Source organism: Penicillium odoratum (genome assembly GCF_028828045.1).
Source record: "Penicillium odoratum strain IBT 22623 chromosome Unknown utg000006l_segment0_segment0, whole genome shotgun sequence".
NCBI lineage: Eukaryota > Fungi > Ascomycota > Eurotiomycetes > Eurotiales > Aspergillaceae > Penicillium > Penicillium odoratum.
In genome coordinates, this window is record NW_026643148.1 from 4,386,151 (window position 1) to 4,400,327 (window position 14,177).

General features: G+C 47.0%; 6 protein-coding genes across 6 annotated transcripts; 2 read left to right on the forward strand and 4 right to left on the reverse strand.

Moving 5' to 3' along the window:
* Window positions 1-273: 273 nt before the first annotated feature.
* On the forward strand, window positions 274-984 carry N7520_010030 (histone H4; the record flags this gene model as incomplete). The annotated part of the gene is made up of 3 exons (XM_057143964.1): window positions 274-283; window positions 355-630; window positions 684-984. 3 exons carry the CDS (start codon window positions 274-276, stop codon window positions 707-709), a joined length of 312 nt encoding a protein of 103 aa, XP_056993252.1. The 3' UTR covers window positions 710-984.
* Window positions 985-2,177: 1,193 nt separating this feature from the next.
* On the reverse strand, window positions 2,178-2,725 carry N7520_010031 (uncharacterized protein; the record flags this gene model as incomplete). The annotated part of the gene is made up of 2 exons (XM_057143965.1): window positions 2,178-2,395; window positions 2,521-2,725. 2 exons carry the CDS (start codon window positions 2,723-2,725, stop codon window positions 2,178-2,180), a joined length of 423 nt encoding a protein of 140 aa, XP_056993253.1.
* A 181-nt stretch (window positions 2,726-2,906) lies between these two features.
* Window positions 2,907-3,179, reverse strand: N7520_010032 (uncharacterized protein; the record flags this gene model as incomplete). The annotated part of the gene is made up of 2 exons (XM_057143966.1): window positions 2,907-3,035; window positions 3,090-3,179. 2 exons carry the CDS (start codon window positions 3,177-3,179, stop codon window positions 2,907-2,909), a joined length of 219 nt encoding a protein of 72 aa, XP_056993254.1.
* Window positions 3,180-3,389: 210 nt separating this feature from the next.
* Window positions 3,390-4,037, reverse strand: N7520_010033 (uncharacterized protein; the record flags this gene model as incomplete). Its single annotated transcript, XM_057143967.1, has 1 exon — window positions 3,390-4,037. One exon carries the CDS (start codon window positions 4,035-4,037, stop codon window positions 3,390-3,392), a length of 648 nt encoding a protein of 215 aa, XP_056993255.1.
* Window positions 4,038-8,292: 4,255 nt separating this feature from the next.
* Window positions 8,293-10,314, forward strand: N7520_010034 (stress-regulated transcription factor RPN4; the record flags this gene model as incomplete). The annotated part of the gene is made up of 1 exon (XM_057143968.1): window positions 8,293-10,314. One exon carries the CDS (start codon window positions 8,293-8,295, stop codon window positions 10,312-10,314), a length of 2,022 nt encoding a protein of 673 aa, XP_056993256.1.
* Window positions 10,315-13,118: 2,804 nt separating this feature from the next.
* N7520_010035 (ankyrin repeat domain-containing protein) lies at window positions 13,119-14,171 on the reverse strand (the record flags this gene model as incomplete). Its single annotated transcript, XM_057143969.1, has 1 exon — window positions 13,119-14,171. One exon carries the CDS (start codon window positions 14,169-14,171, stop codon window positions 13,119-13,121), a length of 1,053 nt encoding a protein of 350 aa, XP_056993257.1.
* Window positions 14,172-14,177: the final 6 nt, after the last annotated feature.

Below are 14,177 nucleotides of genomic sequence, written 5' to 3' on the forward strand. Positions count from 1 at the left end.
AAGGTGAAAGATCAGAATCATTGCCGGCATCTAGCCCAGAGTTGAACTTGTGAGGGGCCCGGTAGATCACGCCTGCTGGATTGGATCCTCAACTCTCATTGGTTGATCCTCCCACTAGCGTGTGATTTCCAGGCCCCCGCGTCCTTCACTTCCTTCTACAAATATCTCCTGCCCCAGAACCCTTCCGTTTCTTTTCCTTCTATCCATTCTCGACAACTTCGTTTTATCTCAACAACACAAAACCTCCCCCCCCCACTTTTTAATACACTCATCATGTCTGGCCGTAAGTTTTCCAACAATTCTTCCCTTCTAGGGAACTTTATCACGACGCGTCTTTTCTAACGCGTTCAACAGGTGGAAAGGGTGGCAAGGGTCTCGGAAAGGGTGGTGCCAAGCGTCACCGCAAGATCTTGCGTGACAACATTCAGGGAATCACCAAGCCCGCTATTCGCCGTCTCGCTCGTCGTGGTGGTGTCAAGCGTATTTCTGCCATGATCTACGAGGAGACCCGTGGTGTCCTCAAGACCTTCCTCGAGGGTGTCATCCGTGATGCCGTCACCTACACTGAGCACGCCAAGCGCAAGACCGTCACCTCCCTCGACGTTGTCTACGCTCTCAAGCGCCAGGGCCGTAAGTTTCTCCACGTGTTTTTCTCTTACACCGCGTCTCTAACCTGTCTTCAGGTACCCTCTACGGTTTCGGCGGCTAAGCGTGTCATGTCTTTTCTCTTTTCCGGGTTGTTACAAACGGTATGATGGGACGTTGGGGTGTTCTCTGATTTTTCTTATCGTCATGGGTCTCTGGGTTTGAATTTTTTTTTACAACGACTACCACTTTTTGCGTCCACTATGGGTCTGCTAGTGTTCGCTTCTGAGCTTTCCTGTATCATAGCGGCCTCATCATATGGCTGGCACCACTCGAATGGTGGGATCTACACTCCGTCGTGAGGTGATCCGATACGAATACAATTATCTTGAAACTCAACCAATCCTTGTAAACGTAGAACCTTGTACTTGAAATGCCCTGGATTTTGACGCGTTGTTGTTGTTTTAGGTTGTCGTCGTTGCCCTATAACGCGTAGCGACGTTATTTTACGCGTTCGCAGCGGAGCTTCCAAGGTCGCTATCTTTGCTGTCTTACCCCCCAAGTTCACTGCGCTTCGTTTGCCTGATTCTCCTAGCTATGCATCCTTTCCAACTTTTCATCTTTCCACTGTTAAATATTGTAGTTGGCAGTCGTGGGAATATACGCGTCCGCGTATCATTATCTATTAGTATCATGTAGAGTAGCTTTCGTATCTCATCGCTTTCTAGGCTGCATATACGGTCTGTCCATGATTATCATATCGAGACCAGGTCAGTTGTAGCTCGAATTTTGAAATATTTTAATTTGCTAGAGTATTGATTGTATTAACTTGACAATATATGACCGATAAATTTATTTTCAAATTTGCATCATCAACATTTGTCATTGTTGGTTAAGTTCACGAAAGTGGTGTGTATATGTGCTGTGGATATATATCTAACCAAGATGAGAATATGAAATTAAAAACCCAAATCTTTAGAAACAAAGTAAATTTTATAAATTTAGTATCAATATAATCGGCTCAATCGAGATAATCTCAAAAAAAAATTCATCTCTGATCAAACTCAAGACTAAGACCATGGGATAGGTAAACGTATCTCCAGATGTTGAAGTTGAACCTATTTGGACCCGTAGTTGAACCCCCGTGCTGGGGGTTCAACTTATCCGAAAACGGGGTTCAACCCCTCAGACCAATCAGAGCCGCCATCTACCAAGAAATGACCAAAAAACAGAACGCGACCGAATGAATTGTGCCAAGAAGTATTCTGATAGAATTATTATTGCCAAAACACGGGAATTGATGGGAAATTGCAGGATCACACTCGCTGATGATCGTTAAGCCAACTCATTCAGGGACCTTCACAGGACAAGACTATGTATTCTTTTGGTAGTACATATAAGCCTCGGTTTTGGTACAAGTCTGATAAAAGCCTTTCCCAGGTCGTTGGTGGGATTACGAAGCCATAGTGTGACCAGAATCCAGGACGACTTCTATACGTAGATGCACAAGAATGAATTATACCCAAGCGGAAGATTTCTATCCAAGCCAACTAGTCATTGAACCAATTCAAGAAAGCGCGGGCTATCATCACCTACTGCACGATTTCAACCAGACCACAACCCTCAACAGATGCATCCAGAAACTCACCAGAAAAGGTAACAAAACCCTCATAAGCAGTCCCCAAGCCCGTGGAGTCCAAAAGAAGCTGATGTTCAACCACACTAACAATGTTGAGTGTAGCCACATATCCAGATATGTGTACAGTTCCACCGAAAAGCTTCAAAGATCCCCTCACATCACGGACTATTGCTAAGCGCTCCTCTGGGATAATAACCCCATCACCAGCCCAAATACTGAGCTCGAACCCGCCAGGCAGGTGGAGGTGGAACAAGGTCCAGCTGTTGTAAATTCCACCTCCCCATTGTCGGTCGTACCAGGTAGGGAGTGTTGGGGGTCGATGTGGATTACCTGCTCGTTGATTGTGATAGTGTCATAGGTTCTGCAGGAAGGTAAATTCCAGCCGTAGGCCTTGTCATCGCTATGGAAGGTGATATCGAGGCCATCATTGACCAGTGAGAGTGTGATATGGTCGTAAATAAGGTTGAAGGTGACTCTCTCGTGGGAGCTGTGTGTCCGCATAGTGGCGACATTGTCATCGCAGATACCATTGAAGCCGTTTCCATTGATGCCAACGATGAGATGAGAGGAATCAGCCGTGGGGGTAATAAGCCATCACTGACACGCGAAAGGAATGTTACTCCAGGCTGTCCAGGTCCAATATAGATGTACGGTACAAGTCCTGCTCACCACCCGACTTCAGTCAATGGGAGATCACGGCATATTGGCGGAAGTTCTTGCCGGTGATGAGGAAACCTGCCCACCAGGAGCCGTGGTTGGTGGTTAACTGAGAGTTCGCGAGGTCTTGGATGGAGGGAATTCTATTGGAAAGCTGAAATTGTCATTAGAGTCTGTCAGTTGCGGTTAAACCCATGTCGGAGCTTACTTGAATATGTGTCGAGTTTTCGGGCGCGAATAGATACAGCGCGGCAGCATGCACTGCCAATGACAGGATACAAGATATGGCCAACTGCATGATGCGAAGTATATTAGAAGAGTGGTGGCAAAGTGAAGCAGAAAATGAGAATCGATTTGAGGCCACAGGCTGGAGGATAGATACTTGCAAAGACAGAATGAGACATGACAACTGTACAGGGTCATGGCCCAAGTGGTGATAAATCTAAAAGTTCACCGTATATCAGTTCTACAGAACCCAAGTCCCGAATGAGCAGGACAAGATGACTGTTCAGCCCTGGCGCGACCCTCGCAAAGCATCAATAGCCTCCGGAACACGGCCCACATCATCAACTCTCGCCGCAGGGCCTCCCCACCGCACATAGCCTTCCCCATCGACTGCCCAATAACCGCTGGACTGCCACCTGCTCCCACTCTGAGTTGGCCGATTCCAAATACCCTTATCCTTCCCCATCCTGAAAATTCCCATCAACCCACCAGGACTGAACATATGACCCCAGGAAACAATCCCCAACCCCCACAGCGCATATAACTCACGCTCGAAATCAACAATAACAGTGACAGAGCCTGCACCACCAACGGCACTCAGCCATTTGTCCGTTGATGACTGGTCACTGTGAGATATGGCGATGAAGTTGATATCGGGGTTCTGAGCGGCTGCAGTGCGCATTTCAAGGAACGCTACTTCAGCGGCTTTAGACAAAGATCTGGGATTAGTTTTGCTCATATCGGGGGAGGGCTTGCAGGACAAACCGGGGCATCCACAGTGTCGGAGGAATGATAAGATCGTTGGATTGCCATTATCAGCGGGGAGGACCAAAAGTGGAGATGACGGTGCTTTGTCGCCAATCTGAGGAAGTTGGGACAGTAGTATATACGAGGGGGAAAAGTATGAAGCAAATTCTTGAGACAGACCCATGTTTGGATTTGGAAAGCTTTAATCTGCTAAATATGTCTATGTGACGGACTTCCAAGATTCGAAGTTGGAAGTTGAAGATAGCATCGGCTAGTGCATGTTATACATCACGTGATAATCTATGCAGCCTACAGCCACATGATACTCAGCGTATCATAGCCTTCATTACAATTTGAAATTACCTACTTGGTAGGAATGAAGTCAAAAACTTCATTTCTAAGAACCTCGCATGCGAAGAGAAAGTATCTCGATTAATACAGTCATTGATTACTAATTTTGAGGAATCTTCAATCCGTTGATAACGCCGCTGATCCCTGTGGCTGACAAGTGGATACTGTGTCACGCAATCACCTTTTTGGAAGAGTGCAACACTTAGCTATTACCGAGTCATCCTGATTGGGGCCGATGATATGCATTCTTTAATTTATTTTTGAGAAATTAGATTCACATGCGAAATATGACCTATCGTAAATGACAGACATGACAACAGCAATACATGCGATACAGATGCGATCGATCTCCGCGGGTACAGCCATAAAACGCCAAGTAACTGACAGATTGCATTAGGTGGAGGGCACGGTTACGAATTTGACCACGACCGTGTCTCAGATCGAGTGGATTGTGGGATCCTACGGCGCCACCACGAGGAAAACAACGCCAATCGCCTATCAGAGACTAGCGATCGTCTCGAGCCATCCAGTACCTTCAGATAATGGGCTTGGTTGGTCTAAACAGGGTTTAGACTCAGCTTGGGTGTGTTGTGAAAATCTCGAAGACACGCAACCGGCCCCGGGGCCCATCGAATCAAGACAAGTTGCTTTATAAGCTGTCAGGAATGGAAGAGACTCAAGGGCTAAAATACTAAGCGAGGACAGGGGGCTCGCTCGTTTGACAATCAGATTAGCTTTTTTATACGAAACATGCTATGCGGACATGTTTTACAAAATAAACCGTAGGCAACCATTGATGCCCCTTGCGTGTTTTAGCGATATTGCTCACGTAAATTGTAGTCAGATTTTTGATTCACCCTACCAAGTGTGTTATTTTAGGAATATCAACGATAGTATACAGTGTCTATCATCTGAGTCAAAAGAACTGGAAGTATAGAACATAACCACCATATCGGGATAATTCGGGAATGTGCAGGGTTTGTGGAACGGCCAAAGCACGTACAAGTGAAAAGTTAGATGCTGATAACATCTAAACTACAACCGTAGCAAAGACTAGAAAGCAAAAAAAAAAGACTGTCATGCAACTCCGCGGAAAAATGCAATCCGTCGAATTGTCAATGCAACACTTGCCCAACGGAGAATCCCGGTGCCGAGAAGCCGGGGCGCTAGAAGGATTCCAGAAGCTCCCGGCTTCGAGAATTTCCCTGCATAGTCAATACACAATACCATTAGCGTCTTTTACACGGCGTATCCGCACATACCATCGTTGTGGCTGAGTCCTGCAGCCTCCCACAGCCAATCAAACGCAATAAAAATCTCTTCTGCATTAGCCTGTTGCTATTTTGCGCTGCTTGCCAAAGTTCGCAGGGCTGGACCGATGCCGTTCTTCCACCGATTAAGGTGCTGACAATTTTTTTTTTTTTTTCATGTTCATGCCGACAGACAGAAATTTTCTGCATCTGCAGGGGTCCCGTATCCCTTGACCACACGAGCTGATGGTGAAATCGGTTTGTACACGTGGTACCTTGCGTGTTTACTCAAGGGTTTGGACTTTTGTTTTGTCTACAGTGTACGGAGTACGTAGTATTATACTCCATAGAAACCTCTGAGCATTTGAACCATAGGGCAATTAGTGGGCCAATGTCCCAGATATCGCCACTTCCCCAGACTAGGCCACGTTTTTTAGATTCCAAGAATAACCGGAAATATGCCAAGGAATAATGATCAGATTCACTAACAGTGTGAAAATCTGGACTTTGTCTGGGCCAGACTGTTCGGTAGACCACGGCACCCCGGATCCGCGTCTCGGTGCCCCGGCCGAGTCAGCACTAATCCACGAACGCCGACCGAGATTTTTTACTCTGAAGACTACCGAAAAAGAAACGGACAGAATCGGTTGGGCACCAGATCTAGTCTAGGGGTTTTTTTATTTTATTTTTTCTTCAAAGATAAATAGTGCACCTGAGTCACTTTTCAGGCCGTTAGAACTTAGAACTGGCTGTGGCTGCCCAGGAAGGATGGGATATCTCCGGTCGGGACGCGGCACTTTGACACTCGGGCCTCACCCCGGAGGTCGCCTTTCCGATCTGATATTGCTTGGATTTGTATACCACGCGCTAAGAAAAGCCGACTCTATGTACCAGGGGGTATTTTTGTATTCGTGTATTATGTATTTCAAATCATATTTTGGGTCCGCATGATTTACTAGTCGAATTTGTCAAGTCACCCGAGCATATGTGAGAAAGAATTTGCTTCCAAATCAACTAGCTATTTTATGAGTCAGTGTACAAAGTATTAGAGTCATCAATGAATAATCTAATATTTATTGTTGGCCCGATTTGGATTTAGATTTATCAATTCCCACTATTGTGGTCATGTGAAGTGTATAAACTGGAGACTCTACTCGGCGCACTATCATGCCACGGGCCATGTGACCCCTAACCTTGGTTCTTGGATGCTGTAGCCGAAGCGATGGTCTCACCTAGACCTGAGAGCTCGTACAATTTAGCGATTCCTAAAGTCGGCCGAGTTCAAGGGAACCCAGTCAGCTGACCCTACACCAGCTGACTCCGTACATCGCGTCTGAATTCCTGAATGGGGCTACTTCTTGGTTGAACCGATCACTCCGTATACTCCGTACATCCTATACGACAAAGGTATCAAGGTATCAAGGTATCAAAGCAACAAAGCATAGATCAATCGACCTGCCTAGATAGGTCTAGTAAATTGTAAGCTCACCGATTTTAAGAATTAATTACTATTTTACCCCGGAATGCAAGGCCCAAATGGGGGAAACCACGATGTGGCGCAGCATTTGTGGCTTACAAAAATGCACCTCGGCATTATTCATCAAAGCTGTCTATACGGATAGTACGGCAGCCACTAAGCTCGATCAGGTCACGCGGAGCGAAAAAATCCAGGTGTGGCTCAGCCCTGTCGAATAGGGTCCTAAAATTGGAGATATCCATCGCCTATTCGGTACTAGTTTGTAGATTGACTCGGTCTGCAGGAATCTTTTCCATTTCCAAGCGGCAGATTCTAGGAAATTCTCGATGTTTGGATTATGACTCTTTTCGGGGATAACGGGGTCTTGCAGGCAGAAGTATTTTGACATTGTAGTTATATTTCCAATCCAATCAAAGAATGATTTAATTGATTTGATTACTTATTCTGGTGTTATTTTCTGTGATTTAAGTAAAGTTTGTGGCTGATTTCGGAAAGCCCACCTAAACCATTAACAAGGGGGGGAGAGAGAGAGAAAGAGAAAGATCGTACATGGACCAAAGGGGAAGAACTTCAAAAACCGAAAATCCCAAAAAGGAAAAAGAAAATATAAAAAAACCCCAAAAACCCAAAAATCCCAAAATCCATAATTCCAAAAAACCGAAATGCACAGACAGTTTCTCTCCGGTAGATCAGTGGATCAGACAACCCCCCGGTAGGACAAGTCTGTACATTCTGGTATTTAAGGTAATTATCTTGTATGAAATATAACCACCATCGACAAAATAGGATATATTACCGCCGATCAAGTCGTAACAGTACGGAAATATTTCGGGGATGACCGATAACTCACCAAACTCCACAAGCCCATTGGGTTCTCCCTGTCCCCGATTAGGGAAAACGTCATGGTACTATGTGGATTGCTCTTCTTCTTAAGTCCAACTCTTTCCCTCCCCGATCTCCATTTGATCTTCTTCATTACTCATACATCAACTCGATCTTACTATTTCTTCTCCTTCCCCCTTATATACAGGTAAGACTCATCCTTCCAAGAGTCATCAGATCCAGACTAATACTAACCTTTTCCAACTACCAGACTTGGTCATATTAAGGTTCACCCGGTTCCATCTACCTCTACAATCACGAGCCGCTCTCGACGTTTCCAGACTCTTCGCATTATCTTCTCTTCCAAAGACAACTGTTGGTCCCAGTACCAAAAAAGCAACACAACCGATCGGACTTTCCCAAGGATCTCTCGGACCTTAAGCCGTCGGAATTCCAACTATAAAATCTCGCCATTCCCAAGTGGCAAACACCTTCCATTCCCAATCTCCACTCTCTGACGTCCTATACGTGATAACATAATGTTTATGTATCCACGTAAGGGTCTCATCACCGATCCATACAACCAAGAAGACATCATCATACAAGACGATCAGTTCCCACCTGAGTTCGCCGAGAACTCTCAGCAGTACCAACAGTCATACTTGCAACCACCTTTCCAGTACCAACCGAACCAGTTCGCCTCTCCGCCGTCTTCCGCACCTTCCTCACCCTCTTTCTCTTCACCGACCTTCTCCATTTCTTACCCCCAGGTGGACAGCCAGTCTTACGGGGCTCCTTCGATGACCCCGGCGTCTTCCTACAACCCGTCTTTTGACAACCAGAGCTCTGCCTCACCATCTTCACAATATCTGTCGCAATATCCCCAATACTATTCGCCTATGTTGGCCCAACCGCCTATCGCTCCCGGCAACCAAGCTTGGGATGGTAACCTGCAGCTGTTGAGCCCCGCTCGAGTTCCTTCATTCCCCCAGAAAGCCTCTCCCAGCTCATCATCACGATCCGCGCCAGTCTCTCAACACCGGCGATCCGACAGTTCCAACAAGCCGCTCCCCACTCCAGTACAGACTCCCCTCCAGAACTCGTTCTTGGCACCGGCCTTCCAAAACTACGACCCATTGATCAATGATGGGAGCAGCGTGGAGGCTGAGTCTGCTATGAGAAGGGCAATTCTGGAGCAGTCCAAGTATCAACAATCATCTCCTCAGCACCAGCAGGCGGACTACTCGCACTCTCTGGCACCCTCAGTTTCCACCGTGAGCCAGAACTCGCCAGTCACCCCGCAGACCACCCTTGACGAACTTGAGGACGCATCCAAGTCGATGACCAATGGTGAGACACGATTTTCTGAACTTGACTTGGACCAGTACTTACATGGCGACTTATTCACAGAATACGCCAACGGTAACTCTGGCATGCCAATTGGTGTTACTAAGCTCAATCGCACTATCTCCGATATCTACCAGGACGAGCTGTATAACCCTGCCATGATGGCCGCTCCCCAGATGTCCAAGCCGATGGGCCAGAATCTTTTGGCTCCTCGCAATGTTATCGCCGACCGATTGCAGGCTGCTAACCAGGGTCACATGTCTGCTCGCTCTCAGTCTCCGGTTTCTGGAATGATGAAGCGCGAACGATCACCTTTCCGCCAGAACTCCCCATTCACATCTGAAATGAACGCATCTGGTCTGCAACCGCAGATGGCTACGAGTGTTCCTATGCAGAATGCTATGTCTATGCCTATGCCTTCTACGATGAGTCAGACTGATCTGAAGACCATGTCTCCCAAGGATGCGGTCCTGGACTTTAATGAGGGTGAGGATGCCGCTATGGAGCCTCTGTTCCCTCCCCAGCAGGCCGACTTCAATCTTGGTGATGCGCTTGGATTGCGTCGCGAGAGTTCGGGATCATCACTCCAACCGGCTTTGACGACTATGGATGCGTTCCCTTCGCAGTACGCCCCGGTCCAAGCGCCTTTCACATTCTCCCAGCAAAGCCACCCCCCTCAGAATTACCTGCAGCAGCCTAAGATCCTTTCCGGACTTCCTCAGGTGGACTCCAATGGCAGCGATCTACACTCTTCTGCGGATATGACACCGCAAGCTCATGCCAAGCCCATCTCCCGGCCCACTAACACGACCTCCGACGCGGGCACATACACCTGTACCTACCACGGCTGTACTCTGCGATTCGAATCACCTGCTAAGCTCCAGCGCCACAAGCGTGAGGCGCACCGGCAGACATCTCCTGGGGGTCACCTGATTACCCGGGACACCTCGCTACGCAATTCTCAGGCCGGCCCGCACAAGTGCGAGCGTCTCAACCCGTCTACTGGAAAGCCTTGCAACTCTGTTTTCTCCCGACCTTACGATCTAACTCGTCATGAGGACACGATCCACAATGCGCGCAAACTAAAGGTGCGGTGCCACCTGTGCACCGAAGAGAAGACCTTCAGTCGCAACGATGCTCTCACCCGGCACATGCGGGTGGTGCACCCTGAAGTTGATTGGCCTGGCAAGCAGCGTCGCCGGGGAAGAGATTGAATGGTCCGAAGAAGGATGAGACTATCATCATGATGACGAAAAAACCCTTTCACCCTTCTTTCTCTATTTCTCCTTCCCATTTGACATATGACGTCAACTACACCCCGATCCAGAAGATGGACCCACTTTTGCGTCCCAGATCGTCGGTGTCTACTTCCATTTCGGGTTCCAAGATTGCCGATTATGGCGGCCTTGTGGCCTGAAATCCTGGGCCACTGACGTCATTACTCAGTCTGTCCTCCACCGTTCGGGCTGACGTCGAATCTACGTCGACGATCGAATCACCACACCACAGAATGACGCACCCCACCTGGTCTCACCATGCTCCCCCCTGCCTCGCCTGACGTGTGCGGGTATCTTGGCGCCTCACTGATCCATGTTTGCACATTCTAAGAAAAAGAAATCCAGCATGTATCCGTATGTACAGGCCTGTTTTGTGGGTTTTCTTCGCTTGCAGCTTTTTCATGTCTGTTACGATCCTCATTATCACTGTATTATTATCATTCCTCGTTTATGATCTCACGCGATGATGTCTCTTGCATGCAATTATCCTTCGCATTGGCTGGTGCTTCTGTTATTTGAAAAGGGCGGTGTTGTTTACTAAAAAGGGTCCGTACATCCTTGACTTTATTTACTTTTTTTATTGGTGTGTACCATATGGAAAAAAAAAGGTGTACATTATGGGAAGTGATGGAATTGTATAGCTTCATAGATTTGAATATCCAACATGAATCTTAAGAATGATCTCTTTCCATTGTATTCAACTCTACCCTAGATGTCATGATATTCAGAGTACCTTTACATTTCGAACTTGTTTGTGCAGGGGACGGTTTGGAATATCGTATCTATAAACCTACTAGCTAAGTAAGGTACTTTAGGACTGTCTGGTAAGAATCCACCAGCCCCACATGTACCTCCAGCTACTGTAAAAGGACCTGAAACATCCCCGTCGGCAGTTTGCACAGATCATCATCCCAACTGGGTACAGTAGCCGCCCGCGGCTTGCGGAACAAAACACAAAATAAAGCCTTGTCACCAATAGCATTGCCGATCATTCCATGATCCCGCCTATAGTAGGGTACGCTTCGACCCCTGAGACAGAAACAGAAATAATGAATGCAAATCCAAGAAGTTTCCATTTACTCCGTACTCCGCAGACTACTACTGTACTGTAGTTATGGCCCCCGCAAGCATCTCCTCTCCCTCTAACCTGTAGTGGTATTTATTTTTCCGCCCCCATCCTCTATCATTAGGCCTCAAGTACAGGTTATTGCTTGTCTCCGTAGATAGAAATAAGCTCGTTCCTCGTAGCCGGAGTTGAGACGGCCCCTTCGCTTTTGAATACGATTAGATCTGCTATGCAGGTCGTTTCAATGTAAACTTTATCTGTCTTTGTAGGCACTTCCCTATTTGGAGATCCATGTGTCCAATAACGGCCCAGGTAGAGGATTGGATGTACAGTAATGTCCTCGATCTACATGACTCGAGTTGAAAGTCAAATGATTCATTTAAGTTAATAGAACAAATTGAAACCGCATTTCATTAAATTTATTAATATAAAATTAATCTATCCTGGTGCCTACCAATATGCAAGGAAGTTTACCAACCCAAGTCAAGCCAGGTACCACATAAACCACCCGATTGGCACGCATCACACCATCTCATTCCCTCAATACTTACGTACCATCTAACATACACGAAAACGATAGGCCCAATGCCGCATATCGCAATCCAAGCAACGACCAAAAAGGTAAAAGGACGGGGAATCAATTAACGTACGGAGTACACGTACGATGTACGCGGGTGGAGAGATAATCACGAATGATAAACAGAATAGCTAGGTTTACGGGCTACAGAAGCCCGCCCGGCTCTTTTATCCATATTCATGGAGTAATGAGAAAAAAGAATGGAATTGAATTGGGTTTCGGTTTCGCATTTTCAATGTCAGCTTTCCCCAGTTGGTATCCACATGCCCCACTTGTGGAGTATGTGGCTTTATATTATGTGATTATCATTTCTATATTGGGGCAGCATTGGATGAACATTGCCTGTCGAAGGTTTTGTAATACATTGTATTGGAGATCCACTTTAGTATTTTAGTTTGTATGGGAATTTGTTATCGATAACGGAAATGTGGGGCTTTGGTGTATTTGGCTGTACGGTGATGTATGTGGCTGTGCGCGTGGGATGACTAATACTTGGTCGTATTTGACTAAGCTGTTTTCAGTAGTGGGGCTTTAGGTGGGATATTGTGATTGCAAGGTGGCTTCTTTCTGTACTTACAGTACATGTGTGCTTCATGGAGGGCTATTTATAGCGGTGGAGAATGACTTAAAGAGTTGATTGATTGACAGTTTGTGACAGTGGTGCGTTTTGGGTTTGTATAGTAGGTGCCTTGGTAAGTTTTATGTAAAGTATACTACATCTTGTGGTGGCTATGTTGGAACACTTTAACGGGATATTGGGTATATTCCGAGTTTACAGGGCTTTCAGTTCAGCGTGGTCATGTGGACTATGAGATCAAGTTGAGGTCACTAACGGAGTAAAGTCTTAAACCTTAGAAGTTGGTATAATTGCCGACAGTCACATGGGACGATGACTCTATTCAGGCATAGTAGGATTGATCAAGCCTTGTCACCTTGAATATAGACCTAGGTCAATTGTAGCAAATGAGATTGTGCATCGATTCAATCTCAACATCCAGAAGCAAATAAATGAGTATATTCATTAAATCGATAGCAATGCAAATTGTGTACATCCTAACCCTCGTATGTATCGTATATAATCCCTCTATAATAACCTCATCATCGAATCTTAAACCGTATAGCAAGATTTCCAAACAATCTCCCATCCCTCGACCTCTCAATAACACTCTGCCTTAACACATTCTTCATCTCCTCACTCCCAACCATATCAACGTACTCCGCCGCACTCCCCCAAGCCCCTCTCGCCTCAGGGTCAGCCCCCCGCTCCAACAACCACTTAACCCTCTCCACCGCACCAGCCATAACAGCATACATAATAGGATGATGTACAACAACTCTCGACTCTCCCATCTGATTCACATCCGCCCCCCTCTCAACCAACAACTCCATGATCGGGATCCGACTCGCATCAAACTCCTTACTAATAACACTCCGCGGCACAATTCCCGGTGAACAAGCCCCCGCCGCAAAGTGCAACGGTGTACCATAATGTATCGACGCACCGGCATTAAGCAATAACCGCACCGCATCAACAGACCCCCGCGCCGCAGCCGCTTCCAGCGCAGCGCACGATTGCGGATTCGGATGGCCTGCGATATCGCTACTATCGTGGTGCGCGCCTAAGTTTGGATTTGCGCCATGTGCAAGGAACCAGCATAACACTGGAAGGTGGGTCACTACTTTTGGCAAGAGGACTGTTCCATAGTCGCCGGGCATATTAGGGCCCCAGCCTGATTGGGCAAGGAGTTCGAAGAGCGCAATCTGTTGATCCGGTGGAGCGGAGAGGATATGAGTGGGAGTATTAGGAGTGATAGGGGCGCCGGTTGAGAGGAGATAGCGGGCGATATCGACATGGCCTGCTTCGAGAGCGATTATTAGGCCGTGGTGGAGGAATGCGCTGGAGCGGGTCTGTGGGGAGACGGCGGCATGCACAGCGTGGAGGTCCCCTGCTCGACAGGCGGACTCAAAGGAGGCGAAATGAGAGGCTATTTCGTTGAGGAAGCTGTGTTCGGATTCCATAGGTGCTTGAGGGTATCTTGGTGCTATAAAAGAGAGGCGGTTGTTCACATGGCCCATTCCTAGTTCTCGCTCCTCGTCCGCTCGCCTTGACGGCTCTTGTTGCATCATCATGCCCACTTCGCTGAATGACATGTTGTA